This window comes from Podarcis cretensis, assembly GCF_951804945.1.
Source record: "Podarcis cretensis genome assembly, chromosome: 9".
NCBI classification, from domain to species: domain Eukaryota; kingdom Metazoa; phylum Chordata; class Lepidosauria; order Squamata; family Lacertidae; genus Podarcis; species Podarcis cretensis.
The window spans coordinates 932,834-948,118 of NC_137178.1; the positions used below are offsets into that span (position 1 = coordinate 932,834).

At 51.5% G+C, this 15,285-nt stretch overlaps 1 protein-coding gene across 3 annotated transcripts in view; it reads left to right on the top strand.

Annotated features, from left to right (window-relative positions):
• Positions 1-936: 936 nt before the first annotated feature.
• Positions 937-15,285, top strand: part of SFXN5 (sideroflexin 5) — a 95,611-nt gene continuing 81,262 nt past the window's right edge. For all 3 annotated transcript variants that reach the window (XR_013842468.1, XM_079991128.1, XM_079991129.1), the window contains exons 1-2: positions 937-1,041; positions 9,234-9,302. Coding sequence is in view for 2 of the 3 variants with exons in the window: in XM_079991128.1 (XP_079847254.1) it covers positions 985-1,041; positions 9,234-9,302 (126 nt within the window). In the remaining variant the exon portion in view is untranslated. The remainder of the gene's footprint in view (positions 1,042-9,233; positions 9,303-15,285) is intronic.

Genomic DNA, 15,285 nt, shown 5'->3' on the forward strand with positions numbered 1-15,285 from the left:
CATGGATGCTATCAGCCTGTGGCACTGCTGAGATGTTATGGAAGACCAGGATACTTCAATAGCAGCCTTCAGCTCTTCTGCATTGCTCGGTCTCATGTCTCTCATCTGTCTCTTGGCAATGCCCCATAGATTCTCTATGGGGTTCAGGTCAGGCGAGTTTGCTGGCCAATCAAGCACAGTAATCCCATGGGCATTGAACCAGGTTTTGGTACTTTTGGCAGTGTGGGCAGGTGCCAAAGTCCTGCTGGAAAATGAAGTCAGCATCCCCATAAAGTCCGCCAGTGGAAGGAAGCATGAAGTGCTCCAAAATCTCCTGGTAGGCGGCTGCGTTGACCCTGGACTTAATGAAGCACAGTGGACCAACACCAGCTGATGGCATGGCTCCCCAAATAAACACAGACTGGAAACTTCACACTGGACTTCAAGCACCTGGCATTGTGTGCCTCCCCATTCTTCCTCCAGACTCTGGGTCCTTGGTTTCCAAATGAGATGCAAAAGCTGCTCTCATCAGAAAAGAGATTTGGGGAGGTTTCCCAGCCGTGGCTGCCGGCCAGGGATTCTGGAGCTGCCCTCCCTGCATTGCGGGGGGTTGGGCTGGATGACCTCTGGGGGTCCCTTCCCACTCCTGGCTCCCGGATTCCGGCAGGCAGTCCGGCCTCCCTCCTCCTCCGGCGGATGCGGGCCCTTGGCCGCCCGCTGCCGCCGCCTCCTGGCCCGGCCAGCTGCGCGATGCCGGGGCTCGCTTCCTCCCTGGAAACTACATTTCCCACCTTTCCTTTCGCGCAGCGCGGGGCGGAGCGACGTCGGCAGGCGGGACTCCATTTCCCGTCATGCTCCTCCCCCCCCCCGCCGCGAAGGACTACATAGGCCAGCATGCCTCGCGGGAGCTGCGGTGGGCCTCGTCCAATGGGAGGCGGTCCTGGCGGAGGGGGCGGGGCCAGGCGGCGCAGGAGACTCGCGGGCTGCCGGTGGCGCCGTGAGGGGATGGCGGAGAGCGCGGGCTTCCCGCCCTTCCAGCTGGGGAGGCCTCGCTTCGAGCAGGTGGGCGCCGCCGCCGCCGCCGCGTCGCGAAGGGCCGACGGAGGGGAGCGGGGAGGGGGGGGTCTCTGAGGGGGGGGGGGTCGCCGGGGAAGAAGCGCCTGCCTCAGCAAGCCCCGCCCCTCGGCGGCTCAACGCCGGCGCTGATTGGGCCTCGGCCACGCCACTCGCCCGCTTGAATTCCCGCCCTTTTTTGCTGGCTCCCAACGCCGAGCCCTGATTGGCGCTCGCCTGGCTTGGTGCGGGGCTGGAGGCGGGGCTTCTGCTGGGCTCTCGCCTGGCCGGCGGAACTCCCCGCCACAAGGTGCGGCGCCAAAGGGCGGACGCCGTTGCTGGAAGCGGGGGGTGGGGGCCCGGGGGCCCTCTGGCATTAAGCGGCTCTCGGCCTGCGACAGCGAAGTGTTTCTCTAGGAGTGCGGCACTGGGGCGGAGAAGGCAGCTTGTGAGCAGCCGTTGGAAATGGGGGTCTCGAGCCTGGACTTGGTCCGATCCGGCCGGGGGCTCGCGGAGGGTGGGTGCTGTTCAGTTCTTCCCAGGGCACTTTCCACTCTCTGAAACCCTCGCAATTGAAACTTTGCTGCCCGTTCTGTTGCCTTATCCAAGAAAGGAGATCTTCAGTCTCTGAAGAAGTGGGCGGGCACACGGAAGCTTATACCTGAACACACTTAGTTGGTCTATAAGGTGCTACCAGACAATTTTTTTAATTTTTCTTAATTTTTATTTCAAGAAAGGAGATTTTTGCCTAAACATTAGGAAGAACTTCCTGATGGGAAGACAGAGGAATGGACTCCTTGAAAAGGTGGTGGTCTCTCCTTCCTTGGAGGTTGGGCGGCCATCTGTCAGGGATGCTTGAGCTGAGATTCCTGCATAGCAGGGGGTTGGGCTGGATGACCCCCAGGGTCCCTTCCAACTCTTAAGATTCTATGATTCTAAGGTACTTGGGGAAGAAAAAGGCAGTGGTTACTGTTGCAGGTTGGATCCAGTGGCGTAGCGTGGGGGGTGCAGGGGGGCCGGCCGCACCGGGCGCAACATCTGGGGGTTAGGGTTAGGGGGCGCAAATCCACGGGTTAGGGGGCGCAAATTACTTGCCTTGCCCCGGGTGCTGACAACCCACGCTACGCCACTGCTTGGATCTCCTGCCCACCCCTCTATCTTCTCTCAAAGGGTAGCTGAGAAACCTTGGCAGTCCCTTTAGTGCATTGTTTATACACCTGTATAGGACAATGCTTTTATTTAGTCTAACAAAATGGCACGGAGGCATTTGATGTGCCCATGAAGCAGCCCCAAGTAGATGTTCAAACTGTAGCGCGCCCCCCCCCCAATGCTTTGCAAGGTTGCAGAAGGACGTGGGTTTGCATGCCGTTTATTTGGGAGAGTCGTACCCCAACATCATCTGCAACCTTGCAAAAGATCCCAGCGTGCTCCTGTCAAATCGGTGCAGGGCAGCAAAGGGTTAAGGGGTGCCTTCAAGGCCGAGATTGCATTCTGCTGCTGGTGAATTTCTAATTTCTCTCTCATTATTTAGTATTTTCCAGGTGGGGGGGGGGGGGCAGGGAGCTACCGTGGGATCCATGCCCATAATCTGCTCCCAGAGCACTTTGAACAAGTCCCCCTGTGGTTGTTCATAACAGACAGATCTTTGCTGAGTTCTGCTCCTTTTTAGGAGCTGCAGAATTGGGGTTCAGCCTCCATGCTGCCTCCGCTCCTCCAGCCATTGCCTTATTCACAGCAAGGAGGGTTTTTTTAGGAAACGTTTCCAGCAAACTGTGCCTAACGTTCGGTTAGCATATGCTCATAAATGCTGTGTTGCCCTGTAGGGTCAAAGTCCCAATGCAATAAGTGGATCACTCAGAACATCATGGCATTTTCTCCTGACCTTGAAAGGACTTGGTGAATTTCCCTCCTTTCGTCACACGGGACTATTTGCTTCTCGCTCTGGGCTTCTTTTGGTCCTTTGCCCGACTTTTCTGGAGGGCAGCTGAAAGCCTTCCTTGCACGTAGACCGGCCACCAGCCGTGGCTGTCAAGGATTTTCACTTCCATCTTTTGGATTTCTGAATAGGTGGAACCAGGACAGTCAGCAAATCGCATGGGAGGTGGTGGGTTGAATGAGACAAAACTTGCTCGGATGTGGCTCTTAGATATCATAGATTTAACTGGAGAAAGTTCATATTTGTGAGAAGTGCAAGGGATAATTGAATGCCATTTATTGTTACCAACTTATTCAACAAGAAGATTTATAATGTGCCAAGTATCTATTTTTTTTATTAAACAAAGAATCGGGACATAGGCCATCATTATTCCCATTTTACAGATGGGGAACTGGACATGAGATGCAATTCTTGCCCAACTTCCAAGTCTGGGGGCAATGCAGATGCCTCTGTGTTCAGCTCTCTGGCCATTGGGCTTCACCAGGCATAGGCAAACTCAGCCTTCCAGATGTTTTGGGACTACAACTCCCATGATCCCTACTAACAGGACCGGTGGTCAGGGATGATGGGACTTGTAGTCCTAAAATATCTGGAGGGCTGAGATTGCCTATGCCTGGGCAACACCGACCCTCCTTCTGATAAGTAAGGTGGGGAGAGGACGTTGTAGCATCGCTGAGGTTTTCATGCGCTGGCAAGCTCCTTTAGTGTTCCTGCTGCTGTGGAAAGGCTGCGAGTTGCTTATTTCTTGGAAAAGAGGTTAGCTCTCTTCTGCAGTCCGGGAGGGTCAGTTAAGTCTTGGCTTCTTCCTGCCTCTTAGGGCTGTGAGCTCAAATCCAGTGCACTGGTCCCAGTTCCATTAACCTCAGTGGTTCTGGTGCAGGGAAGAACAATAGCCCTCCCCGTGGGTGTATTGCATTCTGAGTGTGTGCATAGTGCATCATGTACACCATTGCAATAATCCTTAAAATAAAAGTTAGGTCAGTGTTGTTATCCCTGCATGAGGTGGAGCTGGGAGAATTATGGGCTTGCCTATGGCCGCCTAGTGCAGGGGGTGAGATACAGGCTCAGCAGGGCTCATAGATAATAGAATTGTAGACTTGGAAGGGACCTTGGGGGTCATCTAGTCCAACCCCCCGCAGTGCAGGAATCTTGACCACAGCTGTCCCTGAGTGGGCTCAAACCACCAGCCTTCTGATTAACAGCCAGGCACATGGACCCATTACGCCAGGGCGTGTGGCTGCTGAAGACCACTGGCCCGTTTCTGGCAGATTCGCCTAGGACTCGCTGGTTCCTTGGGTTTTTGCAAAGAGGCAGCCTTGGCCCGATCCTGCAAGGTGCTTCTCAAATTAGAATCTCTGGGTGCTGGTTAGTTATGCCTTCAGTGTGAAAAGAGCCAAGTGTACATTCTTGATCTGGGACCTCAAAATGTCTTTGGGACCCATGAGGATTCTAGAACAAAGCAAAGGCAGAGCATGAGGCCGGAGTCAGGCCAGCCTTGTCCTAGCAGGTGTGGGATCTTTATTACTATTTGCCAAACACTCCATACTGCCAACTTTAGGAAGAAATATCATGGTAGTGAGCAGCATGGAATCAGTAGTACAATTGCATCCCTAAAACAAGTCCTGGAAAGACTCACCCTCCCAGTAGGAGACACACCCTGTCCTGTGGCTGCCATTTCGTGGGAGCGGCTTCTTCTCTGGGCAACAAATGCACAAGTGGAAAGTGCTTTTTCTTACCCCTGTCAGCATCCACCTGAGTGTCTGCTGAGATCCCAAGCAGCCCTGGCAGCACAGAGCTTCTGCTTCAATTCCGCTCTCACCGCCATCTCCAAAACAAGGATATTTGGCCTCTTGGGGCGAGGAGACCTACTTTCTTGCCTGCAGAAGCTTGTACTTGAGGAGCGAAAGGAGGCAGCGCCCAGGAGAAGCAGCCGTGCCGTGCAGCTGGTTGGGAAATCTACACGGAGGCTAAATCTTTTGGAAGGCACAATTGGGCCTCCCTGCTCCTGGGAGCTCCATTGTGCCCCAGAAACAACACACTGCAATATGAAATGTAAAGATACCTGATCAATGCCACTTAGCTTTGCTTAGACTGCCCAGGAGCAGCAAAGTTTAAGAGGTTTTCCGGGCCCACCATGCCCTCGCAGATATCCCTGAAAAGGTGACAGACAGACCTTTGGTGAGGGGGGAATGCGCAGAAAACGATGGTGACTGGCTTGTGCATTGCATTGCTCTGCCTCCAGGCTTGAATACAGTGGTACCTCAGGTTAAGAACAGAAACTGTTCTTAACCAGAGGTACCACTTTAGCTAATGGGCCTCCCGCTGCCGCCGGAGCACGATTTCTGTTCTCATCCTGAAACAAAGTTCTTAACCCGAGGTACTATTTCTGGGTTAGAGGAGTCTGTAACCTGAAGTATCTGTAACCTGAAGCGTCTGTAACCCGAGGTACCACTGTACTTGCAAAAAGCCCGCTGGTTAGGGTCAGGAGGTCTGTTGTGGATGGAGAACCACCTTGGGCAGATTTCGCACCCAATGCTGAGCTTTGAAGACTCTTCTGGTTGAGATTCAAGAGTGCTTATGCTGCGCTGGAGAGACTTGGCAAATTAGTCATGGCCCACAAGGGAGAAGGACAAGGAGGGAAAGCAAACTCACTTGTCCGTTATTAAATAGCAGTCCTTACCAAGACCAGCTGGCACAGAAAGAGCTCATGGGCAGAGGGCCTTTGGGCAAAGCATGGCGGGTGGGGCGAGCCCTGCCTCTCCCCTTTCCCACTGAGACAGCCTGGTGGCAGGGCTGTGACCAGGTAAGGCTCAAGGTGGAGCCAGTCTTGCTTATTTCTCTCATTCTCAAAGCAGGACATGAAACGGGAGGGACTCCTTTGTGACGCATTGATCAGGAGACCCGCAGGCTGTGTGGGAGTGGGCAGCCCAGGGCTGCTTTCCCACCCTCTGAACCTGTGGCTGAGTCTGGGGGTGAAATCCAGGGGTCTCCCCCTGCCCTAGGGCCATGCCCAGGCCTTTGGTGCCAGCTGGGGATGCCAGCTACTTTGGGTCATTTCCTGATCAGAGGGAGCTCACGAAACGGCCGAGTGAAACGCACCCATGGGCAGCCTGCAAAGTGTGAGGAATGCCTTTTGGGCCAGGGGCTGGGATGGCAAGGGTGGGCTTGGGGGCGAAGGGCACAGGTGGCAGGCGCAGCCTCCATGCTGAGTAGGACAGGGAGCTGTACCAGCCATCAGAGTCGGCTTCATCCTGACAGGCATCAGGCACTGTTTTGTCTTCTGCTGCGTCTCTGCTTAAAACTAATTTATTTTATAAAAAGATTTTTTAAAATTAGTTTTGTTGTTTGTAAGCGAGCCAAAGCTGTTCGTGTGAGGGGGAGAGAAGCCGGAGGTGTTCCACACCAATTATAATGGTGGTGGTGGTTTTTTTCCCAGCTGCTTGATTTAACAGAGTTTTCCCTCTCAACTCTCCATGCTTGGTCTGGGCGTGGGAGGGAACGAATGTCACTGCGGTTCTTTGTGTGAAGAGACGTGCAGGAACCCCGGAGTCAGAACGCTCCCAAGTGGCTCACGCAGAGGGGGACTGTGGCGCTTGTTTGGGGTTGGGTGGGTGAGGACTGTACCACTTTTGTGCTCTTCACAGTGCCTGGCAGCTAGTAGAAGCACCCTGCCTTAGAATCATGGAATTGGGGCGTTGGAAGGGACCCCAAGAGTCATCTAGTTCAGTCCCCTGTCATGCAGGAATCACAGGTAAATAACCCCTTAAAAGTGGCTTTTCAGCCTCTGCTTAAAAACCTCCAAGGAAGGAGAGTCCACCACCTTCTGAGGGAGTCTGTTCCACTGTCTAATAGCTATTGCGCTCAGAAAGTTCATCCTAATGTTGTTGTTTAGTCGTTTAGTCATGTCCGCCTCTTTGTGCCCCCTGGACCAGAGCACGCCAGGCCCTCCTGTCTTCCACTGCCTCCCGCAGTTTGGTCTAACTCATGCTGGTAGCTTCGAGAACACTGTCCCACCATCTCGTCCTCTGTCGTCCCCTTTTCCTGGTGCCCTCCATCTTTCCCAACATCAGGGTCTTTTCCAGGGAGTCTTCTCTTGAGGTGGCCAAAGTCTTGGAGCCTCAGCTTCAGGATCTGTCCTTCCAGTGAGCACTCAGGGCTGATTTCCTTCAGAATGGAGAGGTTTGATCTTCTTGCAGTCCATGGGACTCTCCAGAGTCTCCTCCAGCATCTTCCTAATGCTGAGTCGGAATCTCCTTTCTTGTAACTTGAATCCGTTGGTTTGTGTAGTGGTCAGGTGGGATTACTATGAGGAATTACAAAATATGCATCAAGCCATTGTGTCCGGGATGAATGCATTGTGCTGACTGGGTTTGATTCATTGACAATAATTTCTGATCAAATCCCACAAGCCTCTGCATCGCTGTCCTATTTCTCTGCCTGACAGACATGTATAAGCGTTCTAAATACACAGGCCAGTTGTTCATCAGGCACCCTCAGTACATAAAGTTAATAGGTTACTTTGATGTAGTTTGTTAAGCTTTAGATAGTTCTTAGGGCCAGGAAGAGAGTTCACAAAGAGATGGTAAATACTACACATCGTTCCTTACTTTACTACTTGTTTATGACCTCTGGGTTTGCTGAATGCATTCCTCTAGTCCTGTTTTATTTAGCCTCAGATTGTGTATGCATGCTCAGAGTAGTCTTTGTAGTTAAAAGAATTTCTTCTGATCTGATTTTGTCCCACGTGGGGTTTTTTGAAATGCTCAGAGGAAACCTGATTGGTTCTTACGAACACTGTGTAAAAAGTTACAGATAGGTAGCCGTGTTGGTCTGCCATAGTCAAAACAAAATTAAAAAATTCCTTCCAGTAGCACCTTAAAGACCAACTAAGTTAGTTCTAGGTATGAGCTTTCGTGTGCATGCACACTTCTTCAGATACACTGAAACAGAAGTCACCAGACCCTTCTATATAGTGAGAGGGTGGGGAGGGGTATTACTCAGAAGGGTGGTGGGATTGGGTGATTGGCAGATAGCTGTGATGAGCAATAGGTCTTACAGGAAAAAGCAAGGGGTGAGAAGGTGAAAAATGGCTTTGTGTAAAAAGTTCTTTTGTGAATAAAATGACCTGGGCCGAGGAGTGGAAAGGAATTATTCTTATACGCACCCCTCCCAGAGTCTTGCTGGTCAAGCCTCATGTGTATTCTATTAATCAGAGTCCAATCCTTCCTTGCTTTGGGTCCCAACTTCCAGAGCAGGAGAAAACAAGCTTTCTCCCTCTTTCATGGGACAGCCCTTGAGTTATTTGAAGATGGCTCTCATCTCTTCTCTTAGTCTCCTCTTTTCCAGCCCAAACATACCCAGCTCCTTCAAGCGCTCCTCATCAGGCTTGACCATCTCGGTTGCCCTCCTCTGCACACCATCCCACTTGTCAACATCTTTCCTAAATTGTGGTGTCCAGAACTGGACACTGGACTCCAGGTGTGGTCTGACCAAGGCAGGATGTCATATGGGGACATGCCATATGCTGTCAGCTTTCCCAGTGGTGTCATGGAGGACCTTACAGTCTTCAGACAAAAACATCTTGGAGGTCCCGGGCCACAGGGAGGTTAGGCTGGCCTCGACCAGAGCCAGGGCTTTTTTGGCTGTGGCCCCGATCTGGTGGAACGCTCTGTCCCAAGAGGAGCCCTGTGGGACTTGACATCTTTCTGCAGGGCCTGCAAGACGGAGCTGTTCCACCAGGCCTTTGGCCAAGGCACAGTCTGACCCCCTCCTTTGGTAATCCTCACAGAACTCTAGCCCAATGGTGGCCATTAATTTGATTTTAAAATGAATTGATTTTAGAATGCTGTTTTAGTTTTATTGTTAGCTGCTCTGAGCCCGGCTTTGGCTGGGGAGGGCGGGATATAAATAAAAAATTATTTTATTTATTATTATTCTGACCACGATGGCTCTGGTCTGCCTCCTCCACAGTCAGCCTCTGAATGTCCGTTGCTGGGGACCACAGGAGGGGAGGGAGGGGACTCGTGCCCTCGGATCCTGCTTGCTGTTTTCCCACAGGCAACTAACTGTTCAACCACGATGAGAACAAGGTGCTGGACTCGATGGGCCTTTGGCCTGATCCTGAAGGCTCTTCTGTTCTTATCCTCAGCCTGGAGAGATGGGAAGCAGCTGCCCCTTTCCTGCATTTCCAGCAGTGAGGGGGGGGGGGTTAAGAATGCCTTGTGTTTCCACCATGTCTGAGCTCTGTGCCTTTCTGTCTTTGCAGACTTCGTTTTACGGAAGGTTTAGACACTTCTTGGACATCATTGACCCCCGCACCCTCTTTGTCACTGAGGTAATGTGTGAGCGTGCGTGCGTGGGTGCGTGAGTTTGGTGGGTAGTTCTCTGGCCTCGTCTTCAAAACGATGATGGTGATTCATTTCATTTCTGTACTGCTTTATATTTTTAATTTAAAAAATCCCAAAGCAGTTTACAACCCACATTAAAACATGAAATAAACCAATCTAGCACAAAACGTTACTGAAGAAAGTCACGTATAAGGTATACAGTGGTACCTCTGGTTGCGAATGGGATCTGTTTTGGAGCCCTGTTCGCAACATGAGCAGAACGCAACCCACGTCTACGTGTGCGCAGGTCGCAATTCACCACTTCTGCACATGCGCGTGACGTCATTTTGAGCATCTGCGCATGCACGAGCGGCGAAACCCGGGAGTAACTCATTCCGTTACTTCCGGGTCACTGTGGGACATATCCTGAAAGAATGTAACCTGAACCGAACATAACAAGTGGTATGACTGTACATTCAAAGCAACGTATTTAACAAGAAACTAAAACATTATCTTAAATATTTCAGAATGAAACTTTACAAAGGAAATCAACTATAGAAGGCACGTTTAATGTAGCAAAATTAATAAAAAATAAATCTTAAACATTTCAAGGGAAAACATTGCTGTAGGAATTCAAACACAAAATGCACCTTTAAAACAGCATAATTAGCAAGAGAATCAAATATGACCTGCAGCACGGAACATGATGCTACCATTTTCCTAGGAAATCATATGTTTTAGCTATGAGCTCCAATGCCTGGCCTTACAGAGCCAACATGGAGGGAGCTCTGTGCAGGTGCCAGGAGGTATGTGGGGAGACACTCCAAGATGTGCAGAAGCACGAAACTAAACTAAACTAAAAACCTGGGAAACCCCAAAAGGGCACCAGTGAGAACTGGGCACGCTTATGCCAGCTGTTTGAGGGGAAACCAGGCTGGAAGGGGAATAGGCGGTCAGTATGTGTGTGTGTGTGTGTGTGTGTGTGTGTGTGTGAAAATCCTGGAAGAGTCCATGGTTGTCTGGAACCTTGAGCAGGAACAACTCCACCAACTCTTGTTGTTCTTGTTGTTCTTATATTTTATTACCTGCCCTTCACTCTAAGGACCCAGGGTGGGTTATAACAATTAAAACCCAACATTAATATTGTTGGCATCCAGCTGTCTCGGGAGACAATGGAGGAATCCACCTTTGGGGGTGAGGTCAAACCGTTGGCAGGTTGCAGCCCCTGCTGTGGCTGTAGAGACTGCTATGGGACAGACATGTTTTGATGCATCTGGGGCAGAGGAAGGCAACCGCTTGGGCTGCTGCAGTTTCTTCTCTCTGGGCTCCTCCCAGCGGCCATTTCTCTTCTGGTCACTGCTGTGGATGCAGGATCTGACTGGCTTCAGGTGTTGTGGTCATCTAAGACACAATATTACACAATATAAAAAGCAATACGACATAAATATGCCAGAATAATGTGCGTCCTAAAAATATTTATAGTATATATTGAAGAGGGTGAAGAGATGCGTCTTCAGCATCCTTTGGAAGCTGTGCAAGGAAGGTACCAGGGACACCTCTGTGGGGAGGGAGTCCCACAGTTCAGGGGCCACCACAGAGAAGGCCCTCTCCTCCCTCGCCACCCTCCCCAACCTCTGAAGGCAGCACCAAAAGGTGCTGATCTTAGCACCCGAGAGGGTCTGTAGGGAAGGAGACGGTCTTCCAGGTATTTGGGGCCTGAGCCATTTAGGGCTTTGAACACCAACATGAGTACCTTGAATTGGTCTCGGGTATAAGCAGGCAGCCCATGCCTGTGAGATCTAAATGGAAGCCCCGCCAGTCATCTGTCTGCTGCATTTGGAACAAGGTGGAAGTTTTTGAATCGTCTTCAAGGGCAGCACCACGTAGAATGTGTTGCAGTATTCCAGTCAGGAAGTTACCAGATCATGTACGTTTCCGAGCACAATTCAAAGTGTTGGTGCTGACCTTGAAAGCCCTAAACGGCCTTGGTCCTGTATACCTGAAGGAGGGTCTCCACCCCCATCGTTCAGCCCGGACACTGAGATCCAGCGCCGAGGGCCTTCTGGTGGTTCCCTCACTGCAAGAAGTGAGGATACAGGGAACCAGGCAGAGGGCCTTCTCGGTGGTGGCACCCGCCCTGTGGCACCCCCTCCCATCAGATGTCAAGGAAATAAGCAACTATCTTACTTTCAAAAGACAACTGAAGGCAGACCTGTTTAGGGAAGTTTTTAATGTTTGATGCTGTATTGTTTTTAATATTCAGTTGGAAGCCACCCAGAGTGGCTGGGGAAACCCAGCCAGATGGGTGGGGTATAAATAATAAAGTATTATTATTATTATTATTATTATTATTATTATTATTATTATTTGGACAGTGGGCGAGGAAGCATCTCTGTCCAAAAGTGGGCAAACCACTTGGACCAGGAAAAAAGCCGCTCCGAACCCGCTGAGCCTCCAGGGACTGCGTTGCATCTTCTCCAGTGAAAGTTCTTACTAGGGGTGTGCACTTCGTGTTTGGACATAGCATAAATCATAGAGGCCTTCCAATAGGTGCCTTTTTTGCCGGGTGCCTTTAAAAGGAGAGGGGGCGGGGACTTAAAGGGACTTGCTTCCCTCCTTTTTGTGGGCAACAAAAGGAAATGCAAACTAGAAAGAAGGAAGGAAAGAAAGAAAGAAAGAAAGAAAGAAAGAGAAAGCAGCCTGTAACATTTCAGAAGGATGCAGGCAAGGGCAAATAAGTTATGGCGAATGAAAGAAGCAGCTTCAGGCTTGCGTTGTGAACGGTTGGCACGAAATGTTGCAGAAACCAGGTGCAAAGTTGACTTGACAGGCATGGCTGTGTGGGTAGGTGACACCGAGGCAGAATGACCTGAGTGGCCTACGCTTTCCAGGGAAGAGCCACAAGAAGAACTAGTGGAACAGACAAGAGCAAGGCGGTACAGAAGCCCAGCGTCCCCATCAAGGGAAGTCATCATGCTATTCTATTCTGCCTTGGTCAGACCACGCCTGGAGTCCCGTGTCCAGTTCTGGGGCTACAAGCAAGAATGTGTGCAGAGGAGGGCAGCCAAGAGAACCAAGGGTCCAAAAGGCAAGCACTTGAAGGGGCTGGGTACGCTTAGCCTGGAGAAGAGGAGACAGAGAGGAGAGAGGATGCCTAGAGGGCTGCCACATGGAAGAAGGAACACACTTGTTGTCTCCTGCTCTGGAAGGTGGGACTCAGAACCTACAAGAAAGGAGATTCTGACTCAACATCAGGGAGAACTTTCTGACGGCTGTTCAACAGTGAAACAGCCTCCCTTGGGTGGTTATGGACTATTCTTCCTTGGGGCCTTTTAAGCAGAGGTTGGGTGGCCATCTGTCTTGAATGCTTTAGCTGAGATTCTGCAGGGGGCTGGACTAGATGACCCATGGAGTCCCTTCCAGCTTTCTGTGATTCTGCAATACGTCACTGCAGCATCCCTTTCTCCAAGCTCAGTGACTGCAGAGCCCTGGCAAAACCATCCCCCCGATTAGAAGCTAGACCCGCCGCTCACAATAGCTGTCTCTCTTCCCACCCTGGTTTCTTCCTTCTGTGACAAGCTTTGGGAGAAACGTTTCAGTTTTTGTGGGCACACTTCTTAACAGAGTTTTCTCAATGTTTGGCTCTCTGAGGAGACCCCTCCACATATTAACCAGCCTGTGAAGGTTAGACTGAGCGACACCAGCCAGGCCACCAACTGAGCTTCAGGGCTAAAGTGGGGCTTGAACCCTGGTCCTCATCCAGTGCTCTTAACCACTACCCCGCTCTGGCTCCCGTGCAAGTCGCTCTCCTGCTCAGATTCAGTATTTTGCAGCTCTATCTGTCCCTCTTCTGCCTGAGGAAGCCTGGCTGTGTGAGCAGCTGCCGCTTTGAAGCAACCATCCCAGAGCCTTTTCTTGCGCAGACAATTTGGCTCCTGAACTGACCATTTACTTTATGAGCGTATTAGAGTCCAATTCTCTGCGCGCCAGGTTGAGAACATCCCCGGCAGGGATTTTATTTGTGCTTCTTCCACAATTGATTGGCTTAATTTGAGAGCAGGCAGCTAAGATGGAGAGGATGGGTTCCTGCAAGCCTCTTTGAGCACCCGCCCGAGAGAACTGCAGCGGAGAAAACTGCTGTTCGGAGGGTGTAATGCCGGCGACGATGGCTTCGTTTATGAAACACAAGCTGCAGTGAAATCTGTAATCAATTTTCAGGGATGCTTGCGGAAGGCGAGACGTGCTGTAGCAGGGACGCCTTGGCTTGGCCTGAGAACTGCATGAGCCTCCAGGAAGGTGAACAGGAGCAGGGGAAGGGGATCCTTTCCCAGCCAAGGCAAATGCAGCTCCAAACCCCACACGGATCCGTTTGGGGTGAGCCCCTTGTGTGGCAACGTTTTATACATAGGGCTGCTTCTGAGGATGGTTTGGAAAATTTCACTGGTGCAGAATTGAGCAGCCAGGTTGCTCACTGGAGCAAGACGGCTTGAGCATCTTACAGTCCGACTGCCCCGGCTGCCAATTAGTTTCCGGGTCCAATTCAAAGTGCTGGTTTTGAACTATAAAGCCTTACATGGCTCAGGACTGCAGTAACCTAAGGACTGCCTCTCTCCGTATGAACCTACCTGGGTCCCATGATCGTCTTCTCAGGCCCATCTTCAAGAGACTCTTCTGTGAGAGGTCCAGAGGGTGGCAACACGAGAACCGGGCCTTCTCTGCAGTGGCTCCCTGCTTGTGGACTGCTTGTCTCCCCAGGAAATGCGGCAGTTGCCTTCATTGTACACCTTAAGGTGCCAGGCCAGCCTGAGAGCCACTGTTGGTCAGAAGAGACAGTAGTGGCGCTCGAATCCTGCTTGTGGGCCTTGCAGAAAAGGCCTCTGGTTGGTCCCTCGGAGGACAGAATGCAATTTGACAATTTGACCCAACCAGAAGGCAGCCGCCTGGGTTTCTTTGCACTCTGGCCAGGCAGCGAGAGGCCTTTGCCCACCCTCCTTTCAGCCGAAGAGCGCTGCACTGGGGTTTGGGTTTGCCTTAGAGACAGCTCCCTTGCAGAGTTGCTTCCCTCCTTTGGGAGAGAGTGGGCCACTCTGCCTCCTAAGGAGGAACTGCTTCTGTGACTGGAGAATGCTGTGCTTTTCTGCATTCTTGCCGTGTGCTTTTGGGAGGCTTGTGTGTCCCATTCGGTTCAGGGGGGTGGGAGGGTCAGGGGCACGTGCAGCTGGGAGGCAGGACATTGACCACCCACCTCCCTCCCAAGGTGGGCCTGCGTGCTGCTCTGCTCTGCACCCAAGCCGAGACAAAGGGGCTGTTCCTTTCTTTCTGCTGCTTTGACATTTCCCCCATCCTGGTGTTAACGTCGTGACTTAAGAGCCAGCGTCGTTAGGGAGCCTGCTTTAGCACTTAACTAGCACTTTACATCTCCAAGGTGCTGCTCAAACATTAATTAATCCTCACTGTGAGGTAGGCACTAAGTATTACATTATGTTATAATTGCACTTTGCCGTGAGTAAACTGACAAAAATTAAGGAGAAGTGCCTCGCCCAAGAAAGGAGGCGGCAGCGACTGCAGAGCTGGAAGGAGAGGATTCCCCCTTGCTGCTCAGCTGCTTTCTCCCTCCTGGTACTCTGCGGCTGCCGGTGTGCAGGCGTTCCCATTCTGGAGGGCTCGTAAAGGAAACAATGGCCAGGAGAAGAAAGCCAGGAAGCAGATTGCAGTTCTCCTTCTTCTTCCATGTTGGGTGGGGGAATGGAGACTCTGCAGGGGTTCTTGGACTCCAAATCCCAACAGGCCAGCAGCCAGCATGGCCAATGCTAAGCACGGATGGGAAATGTAGTCTAGCAATGTATGGGGCCCACCCCACCGGTTCCCTATCCCTGATGTCGTGTAGGCTGGAAAAACCACAAAGAGCCTTGTGGCACCCAGGAGACACGTTGGCAATGGCATAAGGGTTTCCAGACTGGAACCCATCTCTGTCTCATGCCATGCCAGGCT